The following is a 23,033-nucleotide window of genomic DNA, read 5'->3' on the forward strand; positions in this document are numbered from 1 at the left end:
AAAATCATTCCGTGGCTCGTCTTTCTATCTCCGTTCGCTTCGAATTCTCGAGCGTACCGTCGAGTACATCGGGCGATCCGCCGCGAGTGTGTGTAATGTCGGCGAGAATGTTGACGTTTAATTCAGCTCGTCGGTTGCACCGTGTACAACTCGCGTGGAACTGTCTCGAATAATGTCAACGGCTTCCTCGTAACTGGCTGCACGGGTTCTCGATAATGTTGCACGCGGCCGGACTCGCGTAAGCTCTGGAAACGGGCTACATGAACGAACGGTCGTCGTACGCGCGAGGGCTTTGGCTCGAACTGTGACGCGCCATATTGGTTCAAGAGAATTGTTTCATAGTTAGTGGGGCCTTCGGTGCGATCAGTTTTTTTTCCCCCCCGGTTCGCAAATGCACGCGTAATAACAGGATTCCGAGACGATGGAAGAGACGAAGATCATCTATCACATCGACGACGAGGAGACCCCGTACCTGGTCAAGCTCACCATATCACCGGAAAGGGTCACTCTGGCAGACTTCAAAAATGTCTTGAATCGGCCGAATTACAAGTATTTCTTCAAATCGATGGACGATGATTTCGGGTGAGTGTCCGCGGTGATACCGTGTGCGACCACGCACCCAAGGCTCGCATACGTTCTACGATAATCTATGGGAATCTATGCGAGCCGATTGTCACCGTCCTGGCCACCTTATCTTTCATCTTCGGGACGAGTCAATGCCCCGCGATTTAACCCTTTGCGGTCCTACGTCGAGTCCGATTCGACAATCGCATTTCAGCTAGCCGAGCCTCGTCCGAACGATTTTTACCTATTTTTAATCGATGCTGCTCGCTCCGATATTTCTCCTGCTATCGTGACCGTACACAGGCGACGTATTATTCGGGTTTCTTCACGCCTCCTACGCACGTTTTATAATTTACTAGTTGTAGAATTAAGATAAACAGCTGCTCTGTTTAGTTCAGAACAACATCCCCGATTAAACGGGGACTCGCCTTGACGTCAAGATAGTTATGTTCTTAATATTTTTGTTCAAAATTTCGTTGTTTACGAATCGGTATTTTTTTAACGTGGAAATACGTAGTATGCGCTCACAACAAAGACGCGAGTACGCATTGTGTGGTTTGTACCACACCGTAAAGTGTCAGGCGGAAAAGGGATGATTTTTGTTATATGGGAAATATGTAAAAAAAGAATTCGGACGCATGCGGGGGAATTACGAGTTATGATTTGTAACGAATCATTTTTCGTTTTATTTCGTTGAAAGTAAAATAAAATTGTGCGATATCGTCCGTAAACCGAGAAATATAAATCCGGACTTACTGGAACGAGAGTAACTAGGATCACAAAGGGATGGCACAAAGTGTCCGCGGTCACATTTTGACAATTATCTGTCTTTTCTCTTTTCTGCTTCGCGTACCATTTTCCAGCAGTCGATTCGCATTCTACTTTCGGTCCATTTAAACACCGATATACGGCGAAACGTTTTAAATCTTTCTTTACTAAAGCTGACTACATTATGAAAATGATTGCTATTTGTTTGCACAAATTTTGAATTTATTAACAATTCTGGTTGTTTTCATCATTACAGTTTTATTATTCGGACACATATTTGTCCATAATTCGCTGTATGTTGATTCGAAATTATTTAAATAAAAATTCAATAATTCGTATAATATGAACAATAACGGATGTTATGAACAAATCGCGGTAAAATTTGAATTTACGTAGCACTGTTTCGTAACGAAAGGGTTTAGGACTTCATGATTCACTGAGGCATACTGGGTGTAACCAAACAGAAGAACCAAACATAATAATTTATTCAATTAAGGAATAATTTCTAATAACTTTTCGTTTAATTTGTGTACTAATCGTGATTACTACTAAAGATTATTACAATAGGGAAATAGTCATAAAAATTGAGAAGATTTTATAAATATGACCATTTACATATTCGAGCTAATTAATAATAAGAAATTGTTCTCTTTCTCGAAGATATTTTCATATTTTGAAATTGTAGAATTAGATATATTTAAATTGATGCATCTATTTTCATTTAACTGCAGGCTGCTATTGCTTCAAATATTTTAATAACTTTCTTGGAAAGTAATTATTAAATTTCTTATTTGTGTTTAATCAATTCTCCTTTAATTTTATATTAGATTTAATATTAAATTCCTTGCATCTAAGAATTTCAAGAATTCAGCTAATTCAGACACTCCAAGAATATATATTAACAATCCCAAAATAAATTAAATAAAGTAAAAATTAAGACTACTCTGTGTTTTTTCAGTTTCCCTTAATAAGAAGTCCAAATGAAGTTGAACAATACCTTTTTTCTATTGTGTTCTATAACATAGAAGAAAATCAATAGAATTGATGGAAATGTAGAAGAACAATTAATGTTAGCTTAATGAATGGTTTGATATAATAAAATTTGTTTTTTCTTGACAGTGTTGTGAAAGAAGAAATTGTTGATGATGATGCTCATCTTCCCTGTTTCAATGGACGGGTTGTTTCCTGGGTAAGATTTTTAATTCAAATTATTATTAGTTACTTCTTTTCCGAAGATTCTCTGACAATGATATTATATATGTAATTCATAAATTTGTGATATAAGTGTTAAGCTAAGCTTTAAAACATAAGCTTTAATGATATTGATTTTGAAAATTATAAATAGTATAGATAATTATAATAATCTATACAAGTTTTGTGACTATGTATTGCATCCACAAAAAAAACTTGTAGCATGTAAACGGTAAACTATTAAACTGTATAAGTAGAGTGTAAAAATATTATTTTAATTACTTTTAAGATAGCACTAACTCTTTGACAGTATGTGGTGTATTTATACACCCACATAAAAGCTTTATTATTGGAATTTAAACATTATGAAAATAAATTTAAATTAAAAATAAAAGACTAATTTATAATGATTCATATTTTCAATCAGCAATTGATAATCAATGATTAAAATTTATAATCATTCAATTTCAATTGTTTCATTGACTTTTTTATCATTAATTCTTTTTAATAAAGCTTAAATTACAGTGTATATTTTCAACTTTCATAATGTTGTAACTGATGCTAGGTCAATTCATTGACCTAGCTATTATATAGGCTATTATATAGCCTTATATTTTATATATTCATTGACCTAGTATACTAGGATCTTGTAGTAGCCTTGAATTAATTGATGGCTATAAGTTAGAATGTGCAATAGTCAAAGAGTTAATTATTCCTGAACTGGGTAAATTCTAACTAAAATAAACAAATATATTTACCATCAGTTGGTGTCTGCCGAGGGCAGCAATGTCTCAGATGGTGCATCACAGTGCACAGATTCAGTGGCACACAGCGAGGCAAAGCATGATCGTGTTGATCATGTGACACCTGGTCATACAAATCGTGGCCCACCGCCACTTTCTCACGACGACACTCTAACTGAAACTGAAAGTATTATAAGTAGTCGGCAGGGGCATCATTTACATAAAAGTTCAAGACATCATTCAGACAAGTACATTGACAAATACAAAAACAAGTACAATGGTATGTTATCCCTATTAATCTATCTTTAATTAGCAAAGACTTTACTTATTGCTATTACACTCTCTTCTATAATACTTTTGTTTGAAATGATCATCATAAAAAATCATTGTTATCTAAACATTATTCTCATTTGTTTACTAACCCAGGACTTCGTATAAATGGTCATTCAAAACACAGATCAGGCCATGGTTATGAGACTGCTTCTATTTTAAGTTCAGATTTAGAGACAACCACATTTTTAGAGTCAGATGACGATGCAAGTAGCCGTATAACATCGACCACAGGCAGACACACTAATATGAGTAGTACAGTCGACAGAGCTACCTTAGGTAAATCTATACTGAAGCACAAAAATTTTTTCTATTATTCGAAGCGTCGAGAAACGGGCACTAGAATTAATTTTTGCATTTCAATGTTAGATCGACGTAGACCACAAAGAAGACGGCGTCACAGATTACTGCCTATGTCGAGAACATCATCGTTTAGCAGTATCACAGACAGCACAATGTCCTTAAATATTATAACGGTTTCATTAAATATGGATACTGTAAACTTCCTTGGGATTAGTATTGTTGGTCAAAGTAACAAGGGTGGTGATGGGGGTATCTATGTTGGTTCCATAATGAAAGGGTATGTTTTCATTTATTCGTACTTACACTACAAAATTGCAAAAGGGACTCTGTATAATAAATTACTAGTACAGAGTGAACAACGAAGATGTTACCATTACATGTACAAGTAATTTCCTTAACATGTAAATTTTGATATGCACAGGGGAGCTGTTGCTTTAGATGGTCGAATAGAACCTGGAGACATGATTCTTCAAGTAAACGATATTAACTTCGAAAATATGTCTAACGACGAAGCAGTTAGAGTACTGCGCGAAGTGGTTCAAAAACCAGGGTATGTGTGCATTAACAATGCCTTGAATTTCATAGAAATCAGGTAATGTAACATGGTCTGTGAATCTTTCAGACCAATCAAACTAGTAGTAGCTAAGTGTTGGGATCCTAATCCAAAAGGATACTTCACAATACCACGCACAGAGCCTGTACGACCTATAGATCCTGGTGCTTGGGTGGCTCACACAGCTGCCATCAGGGGTGAAGGTTTTCCTCCGCGTCCTCCAAGTGCTACAACTTTGACATCAACATCAAGCAGTCTTGCAAGTACTCTACCAGACACAGAAAGTAATTATTCTTTTTATGCAAGCAATAATGCAGATCTGAAAGAATGTTGTTGATACAATGGGAAAGTAAATAATAACATTTTCTTAGGACCACTAGAAGAGCTTCACCTTACAGTCAATACTGATATGCCAACAGTAGTAAGAGCAATGGCTCGACCTGACTCAGGGTTAGAAATTCGTGAACGTATGTGGCTTAAAATAACAATACCAAATGCATTTATTGGCGCAGACGTGGTGGACTGGCTTAACACCCACGTGGAAGGTTTCATTGATCGTCGCGATGCCAGAAAATACGCATCTCTAATGCTGAAAGCTGGCTTTATTAGGCATACAGTGAACAAGATAACATTCTCTGAACAATGTTATTACATATTCGGCGACTTGTGTTCAGCCATGAGCAGCATGAAATTAGACTGCGATACTGTTGGACCATTACCTCCACCAAATGCCTGGGACATGCCTTATTCAGGAACATATGCACCTCATTCTGCAACTGGTTATAGTCCAATGCCATTTAATTTCACTAATGAACCAACTGTGTATGGTTATCATCGAGAAGAAAGTGTTCACAGTGGCTCAGGTGAGACTTAAATTAATATCTTACAGGCATGGGCATTGTAAAATATTTTAGAAATGATCACTTTCGGAAGTGTTATCTCATATTTCGACTGAATCTTCATATTATTACGTTTAATCTCTATTTTAAAGAAAATTTGCCCAAGCCTGATACTTTAAGAGCACAGGATGAATGTTCAAAACAATGTGTTTCAACAGGAGGTAGTAGCGCAGGTAGCGAACACATTTGCAAAGAACCAATCCACGACTTAAAGTCTTGCTCTTCGGCATCCGAATCCGAATTGCATATCCCATCGGTGCCAACTATGCCGAGTAAGAATTCTGGCAATGGAAACGGTTCGAATGGGAAACGATCAAATGATAGTCGCAGTCGTTCCAGTGGTTCTGAACAGTCTGTGCAGACAGGAACTGGTTCAGGGAATCAACAGAACCAGCAAGACTTATCTGGTAGTAGACAGTCATTTCGCATTGCGATGGGAAATCCTTGTGAATTCTTTGTTGATGTTATGTAGATGTCGGTGTTGTAAATAGATGAGTTATAAATTTGGAGCCAAGATACACAATCGAACTTGAATGAATACTTTGAAAACGTTCAATGAGAAATTTTTATATACAATCGTTACTCTTGGTCCTTGGACAACGATATTCGATACAATTTGTTAATTTAAGGCTTAATTAAGTTGGGTTGATAATCGTTTATGTTAGTTATATCATTGTTATTCGTAACTTTATTTTGAGGGAACAAATACTGTAATAGGGAGGGAATTCTCAAGATTGTTTCTGAAACTTCGAGGTCACTAGCGTTTATTAGATATTGTATACGTAGTTGCTTTTAATATAGATATGAAAAATAATTCGTAATACTTTCTGCATCCCTTTTTGTTCAGTTGAACATCAATTCTACAGTTTTGGAGCAAATTTACAAAAATTTTTGTTAATAGTATTATTTAAAGAGACCTCTATTGACTTTGAAATTCTTGATAATAAAAGCTTAAAAAATCAACTTTCCCATAACAATATTTGCCACCTTAAAATGTATTTTTTGTTAGTAGAAAAAAATTTTAAAAACTCCAATGTCCGGGGGTAAACAATACCTTCATCTATTCTCTTTTTCCAGTAACACCAACAGAAAAAATTATTGTGTTTCGTTAGTGCATGTTCTCTGTTTACTGTAGACAATATTTCAAAGTATTTATTCGCTGCCCTACTCGATTTACCTTTCAGGTTTATGTAATTCGTACTTGAAGTCTATTAACAGTTTGTTTCTACGTGTCGTCTCAACTCTGCATTCCATCTTATACTATGTATTCTTACAGTAATCGATATTCTTAAAAGTTCGTTCTTTATATTCGTTCAGATGTTGCATGTAATACGTGAACCCATAAATGCTAATCACAGTTAAGAGAAGTTTCATCAGATCGTAACGTTTGAGTATTCAACAAAGAGTAAAACAGGCATTTTTTATGTCGTACTAATGACAGTATTTCAGTTTCAACTATCCTAGATTTTTCATTAGATTTCTCTGTAGCTGTTCTCTTCCATCCCGGTTTGATCTATTATTGTTTCACAAGTATAAATTTGACAAAATTATTTCCAGTCGCGCGCTCCTTGTTTATGGAGCACAGCATTTCGTAACGAAACCCATATTTATAACTGTACTTCTATGCAAAGCCGAATGTTTGAACAAAATCGAACGCCATAGATCGTTTAATTGCACAATTGCTGTGAAATCGAGTAAATCTCTTCTTTTGCATGAGATATGCAATTGCTGTGGTTGAAGTCTAGTACAGCAATAATCGAATTAGTAAAAATTATGAACGATTTAAAAAAAAAAATGAAAAATAGATCAGTATTCAATTCCATATAATGGTTTATTATTATTATAAATACACTACAATGCACGCTTCATTATACATATATATTATTGTGGTTGTAATTGTTGATGTAAAGCACGAACGCACAATGAAAGTAGAGCACAAGCATGGTCATGTAAATAACACGGATTACGTCGATGAATCTTTTTTAAGTATCGCGTATAATTTGCCGAATATATATATACATATATATATAAATATAAATATATACATAATGCATGTAAATTATAATTATTTTATTAAGAAATGATTGAACAAAAGGTACGTATTTTTATTAATATTTTTCCATTGCTTGCGTTCTAGGATTGTCTTCGCCAATGGGGCAGCTATTTCTTTAAAATCGAGAGGATATTGTTTACACAAAAAAAAATGTTAAATGATTCACTGATCATTGCTTCATGGAACGCGTTTCACTTCCTTTTTTTTTTAATGATGAGCCGCTGTCAACGAGCGCAGAAAAAAATCAAAGCATTATGTATGTACAAAGCGAAGAAGAATATGCTACACATTAACTATTGTGGATTGAGCAATTATCGGTGAATTATTTAAACTGACGATATAGTCCATGCGTGAAGGACCCTTTTTTAAATTGTATTCCTACCGTTTCATGTTATAATTTGGACGAGAGAAATTGTTTACAATTATGTTATGTGGTACTGAATCACAGGTTCGACAATATGTAAATAGAAACAAATTATGCTCATATTAAATGTGCCATCTTATGAGTGTTAGAGAAAGTACTGAAACAAAGAAAGAAATGAATACTTGCGACACACGTAATTTATATAGACGCTTTCCCAGGTGTATGCAATTCTTATCATTTAGGTTCATTCATTGTCATCTTATCTATAATTATCGAATATCTTCTGCATCTCACATAAGCTTATTTAATTTCAACGAACTTCGTCACAAACATTTTTAATTGCGTCTTGCCGTTGCGTTTATTATACGAATTTTTTTATTTAGCGTACCTTGTTAATATCGAGAAATGACGTTCTCCCCTTGTTTTATCCTTCTTTATAAAAAAAAAAGAAAAATACGAGAAGCCCGACAAAAAGATAATCCAATTCTCGTGTGAAAATGTATTAAGATCTTTTTCAAATATGGTTCAACACGTTGCAAGAGCATTTCGTGATTCTTCGTGCAACACAGATGCTTGACGTTGTTTCTTTTTCTACTGAGACTTTTCCTAGCTTTTTATACTGACACAAACGATTCTCGTTGCTCTTCTTCTTCTTCATTTTTAAATATTTACAATGTGTATCATCTAGTGGATATTATCAATATCGTTTTATATGTGTATAATAACATGATACAACCATGTTTGAACATGCAAATTTCTGTGCAATTTTCCAAAGTAAAATCCCACGACATTTTTCGTAATTTCTCATTAATGAATAGCAGATTTTCTAGAGATCCCGTAAAGCGTAATTTAATCCGTCAACTATACACATTGCAAAACGGTTCTTCTGCGGCTCGCCTCGATGCACAGTTGTACATTGAAAGTTTCATTGGAAAATTGCGCACCGATGACTTCGACTCTCGTTCGTTCCGATAAATGTTTTCGTTTCGATCGTCGTTATTATGTAATTCGATAATCTAAGAGAACGTAGTTACGCAAACTGTTTTATCAATCTATCGCTATGATACCAACCATTATATATTATTCTGTAAAATATATACATATTTTATGTTGCAGACAGGTTGTGTACAGTATGTCTGAGAAACACAAGACTTGAAGCCAATGCAATGAAACAATTTTCTACACGACCGATTAAAGCGACCGAAAACGAGAGAAAAAAAAACGGAGGGACAAGTTTTGTGGCTCACAGATATACTAGGAATTTCGTTTCTTTTATTTTTCTATTTAATTGTGCTGCTCTGAAAGGACCTGGCTGCTTTCTGTCTAACAATACAAAAGAAAACAAAAAGATAATACAAATAAAAAAACGACTCAAATTTCCTTTGCAACTTACGTTGTGCGCATGTGGATCACACCGTGTCAAAGACGTAATCGAGTCATTTTTATGCCTTGTGCTGCGCTGACGGTCGATGCAGAACTGCGTATGCACGAGGAGAGTCACACACAGACTAGCGATTTGGACAACAATAGCAGAGACAATATCTGTGAGTGTATTTTATTTTGCCATGGACGAGCGAGCCCATCGCTCGCCGCCTATTTTCTTTCTGTATCTTTCTTTTCATCCGATTATTAGAGGGTAATCTGTATCTCGTATATCCACCGTTGACGCAAAGTCTGTCGAAATTAATCTTGCAGGGTGTCTATTAAAACAGAAAGACCCGATGACTGCACGTGAGAGAACTAATGGAAAAAATTCCATGTGAGAAATTTAGAAGAAATTTTGCTTTTGGGAAAATTAAATTTTGCATCGAGAAACATTTGACACTGAAATTTAATTTTCTGAGAGGCAAATATCCTTACCAAAGAATTTTACAGTTGAACAAACATTTGAAATTAAGGCTCACATTTTCTTTTTTATCGAGTTTTTATGGAGTCATTATTTTTCAGACGTCAATTAAGAGACACCCTGCGTCCTTTTTTTAAAAGACCGTCGATTTTCTTGTTTCTGGATTTGATTTCAAGTAAGAAGTATCCATTCCCTTGACAAGATTATGTTGAGTTGAGACCGTTCACTATACTCTCACACAGCCAACCGACATACATACATACACACACAGCGAATGCATCATCGATGCCAGTTTCCGACATTCTTGCACCTCTGATTGCTTGTTTAAACGAACACACACAGCATTATACGAGCATCCGTGTCTGTACAAATGCGAATGCGACCACGGAATCTGAGTAGCATAGAAACACTCGTGTGTATTTGAGAATAGCCTGTACAATGCTCTTGCATAAATCATACACAAGGCAAACATGTAGTTTTGTACCTGTACATGCAGATCCCCTCACCTGGCCAGTCTTGTTATGATAATCGTTGAATCATTCCTAGCGAGGCGAGACAACGCAACTCATGTTCACGGTGATTCTGACTTCTGTTCTGCAACTGGATCTAGAATCTATTGTACTTTGCTGGAAAAATATTCACATGATCGTACCGAAGAGAGATTGGGACGTATAATCTTCACTCGTGTCAGAGATTGTACTTTGTTTTAAAGGGTGCATTAAATCTAAGAATTGTACCATTTTGCATTAGATAAATAGAGTGTTTATTAAACACAGTCCTTTCCTTAATGTTTGAAACTGGTAGCATCAAGGTGTAGCACCAGTATTTTCTATGATAGAGAATTGTAAGCTCAATGATGAAGAAATGAAACCAGTCGTCGAATAGTTCAAAACATAGTAAAACTGAATGATTTGCGTCGTTTCGCTTTTAAACTAAGACAGAGTCCTTCTGGCTTGGCTAAGCGGAACCACCACTTTGTTTGTCAAGAGACGTGCTGACGTTTGTTTTCTCTTTTTCAGATGAAGAGGACATTTTGGAGTACCAGTTTCTGCATAAGTGAAGATATATTTGTTAAACGAAATACGTATACGTAATACGGTGGTAATAGGAGTTGAACAGGAGCTCTAAGGTATATATATATATATATATATATATTATAAATATATATACATATATGATTCCGCTTGATTTGGGGATCGGGCGGATGGAAGTAGCACACGCGAAACATATATTTATATATTTAATAGGCCAATTTTGATAAAACGTCATAGAAGGTAAAGGAATCTAAACTCTCGTATAATTTGTAATGGCTATACATAATAGGATATAAGGCCATCGAATTTCATGTGGTATTTAATATCACTCCGAGAATGTCTATGTATAAATAATTATATATATACGCAATCCGCATAAAATTAAAAAGTAAAAAGCAGAAAAGAGGGGACGGAGAAGACGGTTTCCCGAAGATGCCGTGAAGCGTGCTCTCAGCTATGCAGCAACGAAATTCTTGTAACCGAACAACCGTCGGCCCTCACGCTACCAGAATTAATTATGTAGTATGAAGCATAACACTTTGTACGATCAACCAAGAAAACATAAACACCAATCGAGCTTTCTCGTAATATCTAAAACGGACTTTTTGTATAAAGACTTTTTGAAACGCACGATTTTTAAATATCACCGACACTACGAAACGACGAAAGGAATCTTTGTTCGACGATCGACGAATTCTTCCCGTCGATCGAATCCACGGTTCAATCTGCTTTATACTAAATAATTGATCACGCGCCGTACAAGTACGATTTTATTTTTACTACTCGTTAACACTCAATTACTCGATACGAATGGCAATACGTAAATAAATTGTAAAGATAAGATTGTACAATTTGGTGAAACTTTCTACCCCGGCATCGTGCATGATTTGACACCTTATTCCGGTATCCGAGCGCCTGGTTACCTGGTGGCTACTTATCAAGAGTTGCGTTCCTTTCTCTCGGTTCTTCCTTGGAATTTTACGATGCCGATTAAAACGTGATATTATTAAAAAAAGGCATTATATTAATTATTCGAACACTCATACGCACAAAGCTAATGCAGTTATTAATATTAAAACTCGACAGAGTTGATTTAATTTAAATCGCCGAATGACTAAAACGATTCAAAGAATAAATAATATATGTGTTCATTTATTCAGACTGAAATATCATTTTACTCTTGATTCATAGAACACCTCCAAGAAGACCCCCCAATACCTGTCAACTAATTAAGTCCGCCGTTTCCAAACAAAGCCAGAAAAACGATATGTTTAGTCAGATGGTTCACGGATACCCGAATATTCGAAGTATCAAAAGCCGATTGCGGGGGGCGTGTGTGTGTGTCTCTCGGTAGCCGATCGAGACATCGACCAGTCAATACGAATCGAAGGAAAGTTTTATTGATTGAAGCGCACTTTTAAGCTGCCTCGACTGAAGTATTTTAATGTCATTATAGAGTACCATAGTACAAGGCGACGAGGATGATAGTCGATCGATATCGCATCTACGACCGATAAACATGTTTCTTTCTTGTATTTTCTACCCCGGCGAGAGACTTTTTTTATTCGAGTACCCTGTACCCGCGACGTTCAACAATTGTTCTATTTATTACCGTAAGCAAGGCTGCAGAATTTGTATAAAACGGAATGAAACTAAGGCGAGAAAGAAAGAAAGAGAGAGAGAGAAAGTGAAAAAGAGGAATGGACAAAAAAAGGAAGGAGAAGAGAAACGGATAAAACGACGAACGATTTTTCGCGTGTGCGTCGGTGGAGATCCGCGAGGACAGGTGTGCTAGGCTGAATGTTGACGAATTTTTACTTTACGAGCATTCTTACAGAGGTGAGAACGTTTCTAATCCATAGTATGTATGATGTACGTTGGATGCGACGAATGATCGCGACAAGGCTCACACGATTCCGCGAGAGAGAAAGAGAGTAGGAGAGGTGCGACGACATAAGTTATAAAACGACGAAAAGAATTTCAATACATGTAGTAGTGTGTGGATATACAGGGAAATAGATTGTAAAGATTTTTATGACTGTCTGAAATTATTATTGTCTTTGGTGTCTTACAATTTGTATTTCTCGTCGGAACAGCGCAGCTGTTATTAATATCTACCTGCTCTTTGCACGATACTCGGTCCAGCAAGCCGAACTATCGTTCTTTATTTACGGTTGTTTTTTAGTTAAGAAAACTACATAGAGTATTTTGTTAGTTACAGCTCCCCTAGTCGGTCACCGTAGGCGTTCCTTAGATAACGGTACAGGATTTATGTGGTCCCTTCGACTCCGCCATCTTGTTACACTCTAACGAAGAGATATTTCAGTCGCGACGAAGATCACCGCGAAGCGATTGTTATAGAGCGTCTACTACCCTTACGAAGCGCGAGGATTATTGAGAACGACTGACGTGCCAGAAGGATAGAGATTAACCCTGCGGTAGCGTTACCAAAAAATATGCGCTCGTATAGTGTAAGTCCGTCTAGGACTACAACGCTTAAACGTTCTCTTAATTTTTAATGACGCGAGAAATGTTCCAAACACGGATTCATTCTTTTCAAATGTTCTTTAGTTTGTCGGTGTCTTTTCAATCGCAAAAAGTACATGTTGTACGACAAAAACATATCGACGAGACCTAAAGGAATAATTTATAGTCATTCAAAATGTGTTTGAGGCATTTTCCATACATTAGAAGGAAAATAGTTAGATGTTCCGTAAGCTCTGAACGAGATATCCTTCGGATATTGTAAAATATTTGCCGAGAATCAGTGAGGAGCAGCGGTCAAAATCAGTGATTTCAAATGTGCTATTGCAGGATTAATTTCCACCATCCCACATCCGTCATCGACCAGCACGACCTAAGAGGCAACGCGAAACTAATCTCCCTCGAGCTCTCTTTGAAGCGAAGACTCGTATCGATCCTGGATCGACGAGCTTCCCGGCTTGTCACCAAACGGAACATTTGTTAACAGGGTTCATCGGTGAGCCGAGGGGGCAGCTGAACACCTCCGAGAAGTCCTCAGAGTTCGACAGTGTTCCGATCACGCGGAACTTGCCCGGCGAATGCACGGTGGTTTTCAGTTTGTTCCTGGAGGCTTTCGGTCTCATCGAACCGCACCACACTTGCGCGAAGTTCAGGAAGAACAGCTGTTTTCCGGTTGCGTTCAATCCAGGCAGGGTTTCGTCGGCGCCTCCGTTTTCACCCAGCCATCTTTCGTATGCCTGAGGGGAACAGTTTACTTTAAGGATTATCGTTAAAGTTTACCAAGCCGTGGTAAAGAACTTTTGTTATTTAGGTTGAAAAGCTTTCAACTGAAACTCCACATTCTGGCGCAGCGATCTTACTTATAGGCCCTGAAGAGAACTATTAAATTTGGAAACCGAAGTTACCAAGTCATAGACGCACAGCATTTAGTTACTGACAGATCGGTGAAGATATTCCTGAGATATTGACTACCGAAAGCTACCAGATAGCCTTCGATTGATAGTAACGAGCGATTCCCTTAAGGACTCACACGGAAAGCTTGCTTGATGCCGCCATTGTCCGCGATGTTCTCCCCTTGCGTATTGATTCCATCGATTTGCATCCCAACTTCGCTGACGGTGTAATGGCTGTACTGGTCTGAAAGATTAAAGGAGTTTTGGAACTTGCAAATGGAGGCGCTAAAAAGTGGGCGATCCATTACCGATAAGACACTGGGCTCGCTGGTGGAAACCGTAAATAGCCTCGTCCTTCCACCAACGATGCAGATTGCCGTCCTTGTCGAACAGTCGACCCTTATCATCGAAACCGTGGGTGATTTCGTGGCCGATCACCACACCGATCCCGCCGAAATTCAGGCTCCGTGGGAAGTATCTGTGATAAAATGGCGGCTGTAGTATGCCGGCTGGGATCACTGAGGGTGGAAATTAGTTCGTAATTAGTCGAGCCTTGAACACAAGAGAGAATCTGCAGACGAGAACAGAGGATTGAATACGAAAGATACCGCGTCGCTCTAAATTGATACGATTGTTCTATCAATTGTTAAGGTGCAAAAGGCTTTCGTACTTTCATCTCTAATTCTACGATAAGCTTTTTCACCGTGACAGAGAACTGTGAAATATCGATTTTCTTTAGAAAATGAATCATCCTGCAAACAGAGCTTATCACAGCTTAGCGTCGGACGATTAAACTTGCAATGGTGCCATGATTCATTGAGCTATCACGCTTTTGATTTACACGATTCAAATCGATTAATTAAGCAGAACATTTTACACAGGCCGTAAGAAACCTCGTAAGAACTTCTCAATTCAACCCTCTCTCCGCTTTGCAACATTTTTCCTCTAATTTTGTTTAACCCAGTGGCCTTCAAACCGTGTGTCCCAAACATTGTAATGTTTTTGAATGATTCTTAAACGATTCTTCTTTTAGAGACGATAGAAGACCTTGAATCCCCCAATGATCCTAAAGTTCGACAAAGTTTGATGACCACCGATTCGTCCATACAGAAAAATCAAACTGACTTATCCTATTCTTGCTTCGACTATAGTAAGCGTTCACGACGGCCGGGGCGGTGTTCCACAGAGTTTTGTTCACAGGGCTGCCGAGACGGTCCTGTCCCACCCTGGTTAGGTGTTGCAGAATATTCAAGGTGTTCTCGAAGTACTTGTCCGGATGGATAACGATCTAGAGTGTCAGAGAATTAGCCATGTTTGCGCACCGTCGACCATTTATCGGGATAATCTAATCTCCGCGGAGTTCGGAGACAGTCAACGTCCAGGCTTACATCCTTGTAGCGCTTGTTCAACAGCTTCGGCTGCAAAATGAAATCAGGGTAACCGATTCGCAGCAGCATGGCGATCACCTTCTCGGTCGCCAGCTCCTTCGTTTCGTCGTCGATCCAGCTGGTCTGGTTCAACAGCTCTCTGAAGGCTCTTTGGATCTCTCGGATCATCGACAATGTCTGCGAAAGGAAATTCACGATTGTAGCATCATTATCGTTAAAGTCTTCGTATCGTCCTACCGATGCTAATGACGATAACGGATGTTGGAGAACACTCACGTCGTTCTTGCTCTTCTCGTCGAAATACTTCTTCACGAACATCGATCCCACGGCCATCCCCATGTTCGAATTCACCTGAGCAACGCAATTCTTCCATCTCGACGGCGCCTGTTCCCTGCCCAACAGGATGTAATAAAACTTCTGCTTGGCTTCCTGAAATCGATCGTCCAAATTGTTCACCCTGTGCCTGACGAATCGCCACAGAAGGTAATTCGCGATGGTCCTGCGAATAAAACGAAAAGTATCAGAAACGGTTCGAGCAGAAATTAATTTTTCTTTTTTTTTTTCTTTTTCATCAGAGTACCGTGGACTAGTTTTCGACAAGAGGTTCACCAAATCCTGGATGTACTGCAACGCGTAAACGACGACTGGTTCGGTAGCGTTCATCGGTCTAGCTAAAACAATCGTCAGATACTGATGCCAGTTGATTTGGGGGACAAGACTTCTCAGTTCGCCGATGCTCATTCTCTGATACAGTTCCGAGACGTTTCCCCTCTCGTCCGCGGACGATGTGATCTGAAAGGATTTTCGTCGTTTCGGTCAACCTTGACAGACCGATCTGCTTCGTCGAACTTAGCAAAGGAATTCGTACCTTGGCCAATCGCGTTTCGAACTCTATCAATTCGTCGGCGTCCATGGTGGCATTCTGCAAAGGTGCTCCCAACAGGGTCGCGATTTTGATCAGATAGTTCTTGTAGGCCTTCAAGTAGATGATGTTCGACGGCTGAAGAAAGTAGTCCCTCGTCGGGAGTCCCAGCGACGTCTGATCGAACTGCGTTAAAATCCTTTATAGAAGCATCAACCAGAAAATATGGTAATCGGTCCTGTTACCTGTATTATATACTCGTCGCTGTTCTTAATATCCGGCGCAACCCATTCTGAAATCAGGATATCGTTGTTGTAGAGCCTCAGCTGAGCAACCAGAAGCAGCCAGTCGAACTTCTCCGGGTCCCAGTTGGGCCTGAGGATCGGCCAACCACCGAGTTCGTCCAGGAGCTCTATAAGTGGCCGTCCCATGCGTTGCTCCAAGATCTCTAGCCACATTTCGCGCGTTAGAACGTTTCGATAGCCCGCGGTCAATTTGTTCAAGATCAATCGCGAACGACCGATCTGTTCTAAATTCGATACAAGCAATCCCGATCATTCTTTAACTCTTGCGAACGGAATCTCGTTACCGTACCTCCTTTAAATGGCTGACAATTAAGAAGCGTTTCAGTAGGCTTGGCAGTGAACGTGTTAAAACGGAAGGAAGATTAAAGGAGCTATAAAATACTCGTACACCAAGCTATTAGGGGAAGAACAAGAGTCCCAAGTGTAATAGATAATGTAAATTTTCTTTTCATTTGCGTTCTGTTTTGTTGCTGCGTTATTAGATATTTAGAGTAGATTAAGTAAGATTATTAGACTATTAGTTATTACTGTAAATAATAGAATAGGATAAGAAAATATGTTTAATTGTAATTCACCGTACAGTGGAAAGGTGAAGATGTAAACTAGAAGTGATTATAAACCTAGCTGGCAAGGATTAAATAAAATAGTAATAACAAGAGTCCTAAGTGACTCCTGTTCCTCGCAACCGATGCATGGAATTTCGAGTTCGCGCGAAGATCGTCCGCGATAATAATGAAAGAACACAATTGCCCCTAGCGAACAAAATTCAGATCCGTAGTTACCGTAGTTCATGCAGCTCTGGAACAAGTACTTCGCCTTGACGGTCGCGTCGTCGACGTCCGATTCCAGCTCCGGGGATATGGGCTCCTCGAGCAGCTCCTTGAGGACGGTGTCCAAGGACTCCCTGATCATCTCGAAGGTGTCGTAGGCCGACTTGTCCTTCGGTATGGGATTGTGCCTGGCCCAGTTACCGCAGGCGTACTGGTAGAAATCCTCGCAGGGATCGGTGCTTCTGTCCATGTACGTGAGCATGATTTTTGCTGCGGCGAACATCTGTTTCTTAAAAAGCGTGTGAGCAGAAATTACGCAGGGCGGCTAGATGGGCAGCGTGCCAAATGTACCTTTAGCCTCCCTGATGTCCCAGGCGTTCCCCTCGCTCTTCCAGAACGTGTCGAAGTTCGGCTCGGTCTCGTCGGTTTGCTCGTCCGAGATCGGCAGGCTCGAGTCTAGATCGTCGATCGAGATCGACCGTCTACCGCCTTGCTCGCCCTCGTCGGACTCGTCCTGCGATTGCTCCTCGTTGTCGTCGTACTTTCCACCGAACGATCTCGAGTGCAGCTCCTCCTCGAGCTTATGGTTGTCGCAGGAATGCTCCCCGTAGCTGCGAAAACGATGCTCAGAATCGTCGAGGAAAGATCGTTGATCTTTGATCGGTTATAACTTTGCGGGAGACAATCGCGAGGGGATCTATCTGGGCTTGTTTTAAAGAGTGAACCGTCTGCTTCGAAACCCCGTGGATTAATTTTTTTAGGAGATATTTGTAAAATTTAGAAACGAGTCGGAAGACGAAGATGAGCATCTTGTTGAAAGTTTGATCAAACTCGATTTTGCAACGAATCTAGGGAGTCTGAAAATTATTGTCCCCGACTAAAATCATAGTGGATACGAAGATCGAAGTCTCCCCTTTACAAAGACGCCATAAAATTTCATCCACGATTTTCTCTCGTCGAAATGCAAAGTGTGCACCGTCGCTTCGAAAATAGAAGATAATCTCCAGTGTCTTTATATATATATATATATATAACGAAACATATTAGAAGTTAATAACGATGGAATTTAGACCGCGGCCATACTGACTAAATAAAGGGTCGCCGAAGTTAATTTTGCACAACGTAAGTGGACTACACTAACTTTCGATAATCGTTGCTTTCGATCTCCAAGTTATCCTTTATCTCCTCGGCGTCTACCTCCGGATAATAATCGTCCAGGTAATTGTCCGAATTTTCATCGGCGTTAAGCTCGTCCACCTTCCCGGTGACGTAGTCGGTCGACTGCACCTGCGAACAATTTTCAATGCATCTTACGACGTCGTTGAAACGATTAAAGAGCCGGCAGCGAGGAGCGTCGCTGAAATTGTTTTATATTGGGAAACGTTGCTCTTCCTCGTTTAGCTCCTCCCGGTAGGAGGAAAGAAGATAAAGCCAACTTTAATTGTCCTTGTACGAAATGAGAGGATTGGCAGTGGGACGATCGATATTTCTACCAGTGCACCAGTAACACTAATTTGATGTTGATTAACGCTAATTAACGTTGCTGCGCACACGACGCTCGTTACCCGAACTCTCTCGTTTTTCGTCCGAAACGTGTTGTCGTCGTCGTCATTATGAAAAACGCGTTAAGAAATTGCTGCGATTCGCTGGATAATTAATCGATGATCGATCGGACGGAATAGTTCGTTGGAAACCGAAAAAATTATGCCGCGATCTGAAAGCGAAACGGTGACACAGCCGCTAGATCGCGATATTCTCGAGTTGATCTAACACGAAGCGACAGCGAGAATAAATTCTTTCCGCATTCGAAGGATCATTATCGCTGAATTAGAAAAATCAGGACACTCGTTGAGATTTGGAAATCTCTCTTAAAGGATCTTGACGCAGGATGCCCGATGATCCCGAATCGATCGCGACCTGTTCGGCCGCTCGAAGCCGACGATACCGTACTCGAGAAATTGCTAGACCGATCGGATTAGACGTCTCCGGGTCGAAGGAAAGAGACGATGATCGGAAGAACCGAAGGAATACGATAAAGAAGAACGTTATCGTATGGCTATAGTGCATCTAAAGTGGTGTCGCTCTCAATTTCCTTGCGGATAATGTACCCCGTCGAGTTCTCTCTTGCGTCGTTTCAAATGCTGCGGCGGTATGGCCGTTTCCACCGGCACGTAGCTGGTTTTCATCCCAGATATCAGGATTCCTTCGTCCTCCTCTTCCTCTCCGGTGCGTTCGGTTTCGGTATGGCTGGTCGCTGGCGACAAAAAATCACGCTATTAATCGCTCGATCGCGCCTTCGATCGCGCCTTCGATCGCTCATCGTGCCGCTGGTTCTCGCGATCCTCGCGAGCAACAATTCGTTCGCGAGGATCTCGCGTCCCCGCGAACAACTCTCTATTTCTAATTGCGAAACGATTAATCCCCGTTCCCACCGGCTCATCTCCGCTTTATGCAAATATGCGATCATTCCGTTGGAATTTAAATGGCCGGAAATGGTAACGTCACAGGGAGCACCGAAGCTCTAACTGTATCAGTCCTGTCAGGAATACCGGCGGACGGTCCGGAGGCTGGCCCATCAATTTCGAGACACTTTGCGCAGTGCAGTGCACGGTCATTTATAACCCTATCATAGTGACCGCGTTAACACAGCCCGCGGACGGAGGATCACCGTGACCCATTTCCGATCTTTTCGTTCACTGTGATCGGGATCGTAAAGGTGCCGCGCCGCGAACGAACGATCGGAAATCGCGTCGAGCATCGTCGAACGCGTTGTTACGATTTCGAGCAGGGACGAAAAATCGGTCGCTCCGATTAGCGGCACCTGCGGTCGCTTTTAACCCTTGGAGGACGAACCTTGGTCGACGTCGTGACGAGGACGTCAGGACCGTTCTCACCGTTTCCCATTATTTTCCGATACGCGATCTAGCGCTCCGCGAAAAATCCGCGAGAAGTCGACAACGATCGCGGCAGCTCGATCCTCTAAATCGCCGATTCTTCCGTTCAACATTCTCGTCTCGGTCGATCTGACAAAAAGTAACGAATCGAACAACTCGGGGAAGAGATCGGAAATGAAACGTTCGCAGCGTCGAACCCGAAAGAAACCGAGGCACAAGTGTCGGCGACCGTGCGAATCAAGTGCCAGTTAGATCGGCGGCGGCCGCATGTGCCGCGAATTCAGAGCGATTACGCGACGACGACGACGGGTGGTTAATTCCTTGATTATGCATTAATGGTTTCCCGCGATCCTTCCAGCGTAACTGCCGGTCAAATCACGGCCACGCGCACGCACTTTGCTCCGAACGGATCCTTGAAGTACAGCGCTAGCTAGCTGGCCGGACGTCGTTAAAAGTCAAGTTCATTTTACAAGCGGCGACGAGACACGGACTTACGCGGGAAGGTTTCCTCGGTCCTCTCGTCGGGCCTGCGACCCGCCGCGTGGATCAGGTAGGTCCGGTAATAGGGCGCCTTCCCGATCACCTGGGACCGGGACAGGGCGATGAAGATGATGGTGATCGGCAGCAGGACCGCCGGTATCAGCAGCATCAGCTTCACGCGGAACCGCCAAGTGTCGTTCCCTCCCATGCACCACCTGCGCAAGCCGACGAGTACCTTCGTGATTACAGAGCGACCGAACGATTCGGCTTGTCCCAAGCCTTAAGAAAGTGATCCCATTTTGGTACTTCAAGCGTCCGGTCTCCTTGTTGATCGCCAGACGACAGGACGGACAGGGTCCTCCGCTGAAGAACTCGTCGTCGTTGTAGTGGCTCAGGCTGCTTCCGCCCCTCATCTTTTCTGAAAGCAAGTCCGGTTGGTTCTGTCTGAGTCGGCCCTCCTCTTACTTCATGTTCACGAGGTTCTATGCGGTAATATCACGTTCGTAACCCGCGGACCACCGGGTGGACTTTTTACATCGCCGAACCGCGGAGCGACCGTGGTTCCTTCGCCGGGACCAAAGATCGTACTGACGGCGAGCAGCCGCGCGGATTGCCAGCCAAGCCACACACCGATCGCCACCGATTCCTGAATGGTGTGACACTGCGCCCGCGAATGAAGATCACACAGGCAGCCCCGGGAGCTATTGGTACGGGCGGCGATCACGACACGAATGTTAATGTAACGTTGCGCGTACGGGGCAAATTAGTCCCAGCGACATTTGTACGGCCAGTAATTTCCATATGTAACGTATGTCGGCGGTCAACGCCAGTGGCGATGGTAACAACAATCGAGGCGGAGGCACTCTGTACGTGCACGCACACCGCGAGGGCCATTTTACGCGCTCCTTACGTCCAGTTACTCGTCAATCGACCCTAATAACTTGCAGTTATCGTTCAATAACGCGACGCGCTGTTTTACATTCTACACGTGACCCCCCGACGTTATTAACGTCTTTTCTCATCGCCAGCACCGGATTGCCGTTACAAAACGTAAGAACCTCGAACGGCGAGCCGCCGCCGAGATCCTGCCGGCGCACACGGCGCAACCCTTTCTCGCGACCGGGATCCGATGATCGTCGGGGAGCACGGGGGTTGCAACCGTCCGCGATCGGGACTCGACTGTCTTTGTAGGCGGTTCGTAAGAATGCGGAACACGCGAGGGTTTTTATTTTATGGTGGTTGCCGAAGGTGCTGCATGCGATCAGCGATCATGGCTGGAGCCGTTCGAGTCCATAGGCGTTCGTTTCTTCGTGTGTTTTCAGCCTAAGTCTTTGATCTTTTTAGTAGACCTCGTATAAACGACTCGAACAGCCTGCTAATTTGCAACTCCGGGTCGAAATGGTATCAAGGTCCGCTATTCAAGGGTTAAAAGGTCGTGTTGCCCTTGGAACGTCGGATGGCCCGATTTGAAACCTTTCGTTCTAAGCGACGACGAGGTTTACGATGTTAGTAATTTGCGTATACTTTCGCTCATCTGTCAGCTGTTTCGAACCACTGATAACGATTTTATATGTTAGCAACGTTTTTAATTATTGGATAACATCTGCGGCAACTTGCCAACTTATTCCGAGACTGATTATTCTCGTATCGATTAGATCGAACCCTTGAGATCTAGAAAATATTTTTATAGTTTTTATTGTGCCTTCTCAGCGACGAAACTGTAAAAATGAATTGGGAGACGTTCGAAAACGTTCGTCTGTTAATTAATTATTTGGCGATCAAAAATTCCTGGGATTAATACACGAGATTCTTTCTGTGTTCGCAGTGGCCTAAGGACAACGATATACATATAGTGGACACTTTTTAATTTCACCTCCAATCTTCTCTCATCCCTGAGAAATGAGAGGATGCTATGGATTCTTCGAAATATTGTTTGGTTCACGGATTTCTCAACATCCTTTGACGAGCACAATTTCGGAAACTTTGTTTTTATTACTTTAGAATGTTAACTTACTGTTATTATGTAATTTTCTTCGACTAATACATTCTTCATGATTTGATAGGAAATTCCAGTACATTATGTTGCAGCCGTAAAGATCATCCTCGGGAGTCATCATGATGAACGAAATTTGGCGTTTCTAGTACACCCGAAAACCAATTTCTCGAAACGGCTTTATTTTCTTCTATGATGACGTCTCGTTTCGTCTACATGTTTTACAGCAAGAAATAATATTCGTATAGTTCTAATTTCAAGTTATTGATAATCAACTGTTTTTTTTTTTTAGAAGATGATTTAGAGGATTACATAA

The 23,033-nt window shown here is 41.0% G+C and overlaps 2 protein-coding genes and 1 long non-coding RNA gene across 10 annotated transcripts; 1 reads left to right on the forward strand and 2 right to left on the reverse strand.

Moving 5' to 3' along the window:
- Nucleotides 1-62: 62 nt before the first annotated feature.
- Nucleotides 63-22,791, forward strand: dsh (Segment polarity protein dishevelled). 6 transcript variants are annotated; one of them, XR_013033190.1, is made up of 12 exons: nt 65-582; nt 2,452-2,521; nt 3,288-3,546; nt 3,693-3,875; nt 3,966-4,176; nt 4,321-4,449; nt 4,522-4,736; nt 4,824-5,315; nt 5,510-5,758; nt 9,244-9,312; nt 10,634-10,743; nt 22,550-22,791. XR_013033190.1 is itself a non-coding variant. In XM_033474249.2 (11 exons), exons 1-11 carry the CDS (start codon nt 422-424, stop codon nt 10,672-10,674), a joined length of 1,983 nt encoding a protein of 660 aa, XP_033330140.1. In that variant the 5' UTR covers nt 63-421; the 3' UTR covers nt 10,675-12,683. The 6 variants fall into 6 exon arrangements, 4 of the variants coding, with proteins under 4 accessions (XP_033330140.1, XP_033330136.1, XP_033330138.1 ...); XM_033474249.2 differs by lacking the exon at nt 22,550-22,791 and having other exon boundaries at nt 63-582; nt 3,789-3,875; nt 10,634-12,683; XR_013033191.1 differs by lacking the exon at nt 9,244-9,312.
- Nucleotides 7,164-9,887, reverse strand: LOC143259385 (uncharacterized). Its single transcript, XR_013033193.1, has 2 exons — nt 9,629-9,887; nt 7,164-9,468 (listed from the first exon to the last, which is right to left on the reverse strand). It is a non-coding gene; the product is annotated as an uncharacterized LOC143259385 (long non-coding RNA).
- Nucleotides 12,678-21,530, reverse strand: LOC117222511 (neprilysin-4). 3 transcript variants are annotated; one of them, XM_033474242.2, is made up of 15 exons: nt 21,031-21,524; nt 20,740-20,939; nt 19,459-19,604; nt 18,492-18,637; nt 17,702-17,961; nt 17,363-17,620; nt 16,521-16,723; nt 16,282-16,461; nt 15,994-16,205; nt 15,690-15,912; nt 15,414-15,590; nt 15,151-15,313; nt 14,334-14,543; nt 14,163-14,269; nt 12,678-13,869 (listed from the first exon to the last, which is right to left on the reverse strand). In XM_033474242.2, the coding sequence occupies exons 1-15, from the start codon at nt 21,135-21,137 to the stop codon at nt 13,594-13,596; spliced, it is 2,868 nt and encodes a 955-aa protein (XP_033330133.1). In that variant the 5' UTR covers nt 21,138-21,524; the 3' UTR covers nt 12,678-13,593. The 3 variants fall into 3 exon arrangements, with proteins under 3 accessions (XP_033330133.1, XP_033330134.1, XP_033330135.1); XM_033474243.2 differs by lacking the exons at nt 20,740-20,939; nt 21,031-21,524 and adding an exon at nt 20,204-20,671; XM_033474244.2 differs by lacking the exons at nt 12,678-13,869; nt 14,163-14,269 and having other exon boundaries at nt 14,341-14,503; nt 21,031-21,530.
- Nucleotides 22,792-23,033: the final 242 nt, after the last annotated feature.

Source organism: Megalopta genalis, chromosome 4 (genome assembly GCF_051020955.1).
Source record: "Megalopta genalis isolate 19385.01 chromosome 4, iyMegGena1_principal, whole genome shotgun sequence".
NCBI classification, from domain to species: domain Eukaryota; kingdom Metazoa; phylum Arthropoda; class Insecta; order Hymenoptera; family Halictidae; genus Megalopta; species Megalopta genalis.

Excerpts from the sequence above, each read along its gene's own strand:
- LOC117222511 (XM_033474242.2), bottom strand. The coding sequence starts at position 21,137 with ATGAGGGGCGGAAGCAGCCTGAGCCACTACAACGACGACGAGTTCTTC. Across the intron at positions 17,962-18,491 it reads GAAAGCAACGATTATCGAAA|CTACGGGGAGCATTCCTGCG; the intron begins GTTAGTGTAGTC and ends TCGTTTTCGCAG. Across the intron at positions 16,462-16,520 it reads GCGACGAGTATATAATACAG|TTCGATCAGACGTCGCTGGG; the intron begins GTAACAGGACCG and ends ATTTTAACGCAG.
- dsh (XM_033474245.2), top strand. The coding sequence starts at position 422 with ATGGAAGAGACGAAGATCATCTATCACATCGACGACGAGGAGACCCCG. Across the intron at positions 3,876-3,965 it reads AGTCGACAGAGCTACCTTAG|ATCGACGTAGACCACAAAGA; the intron begins GTAAATCTATAC and ends TTTCAATGTTAG. Across the intron at positions 4,450-4,521 it reads GAAGTGGTTCAAAAACCAGG|ACCAATCAAACTAGTAGTAG; the intron begins GTATGTGTGCAT and ends TGAATCTTTCAG.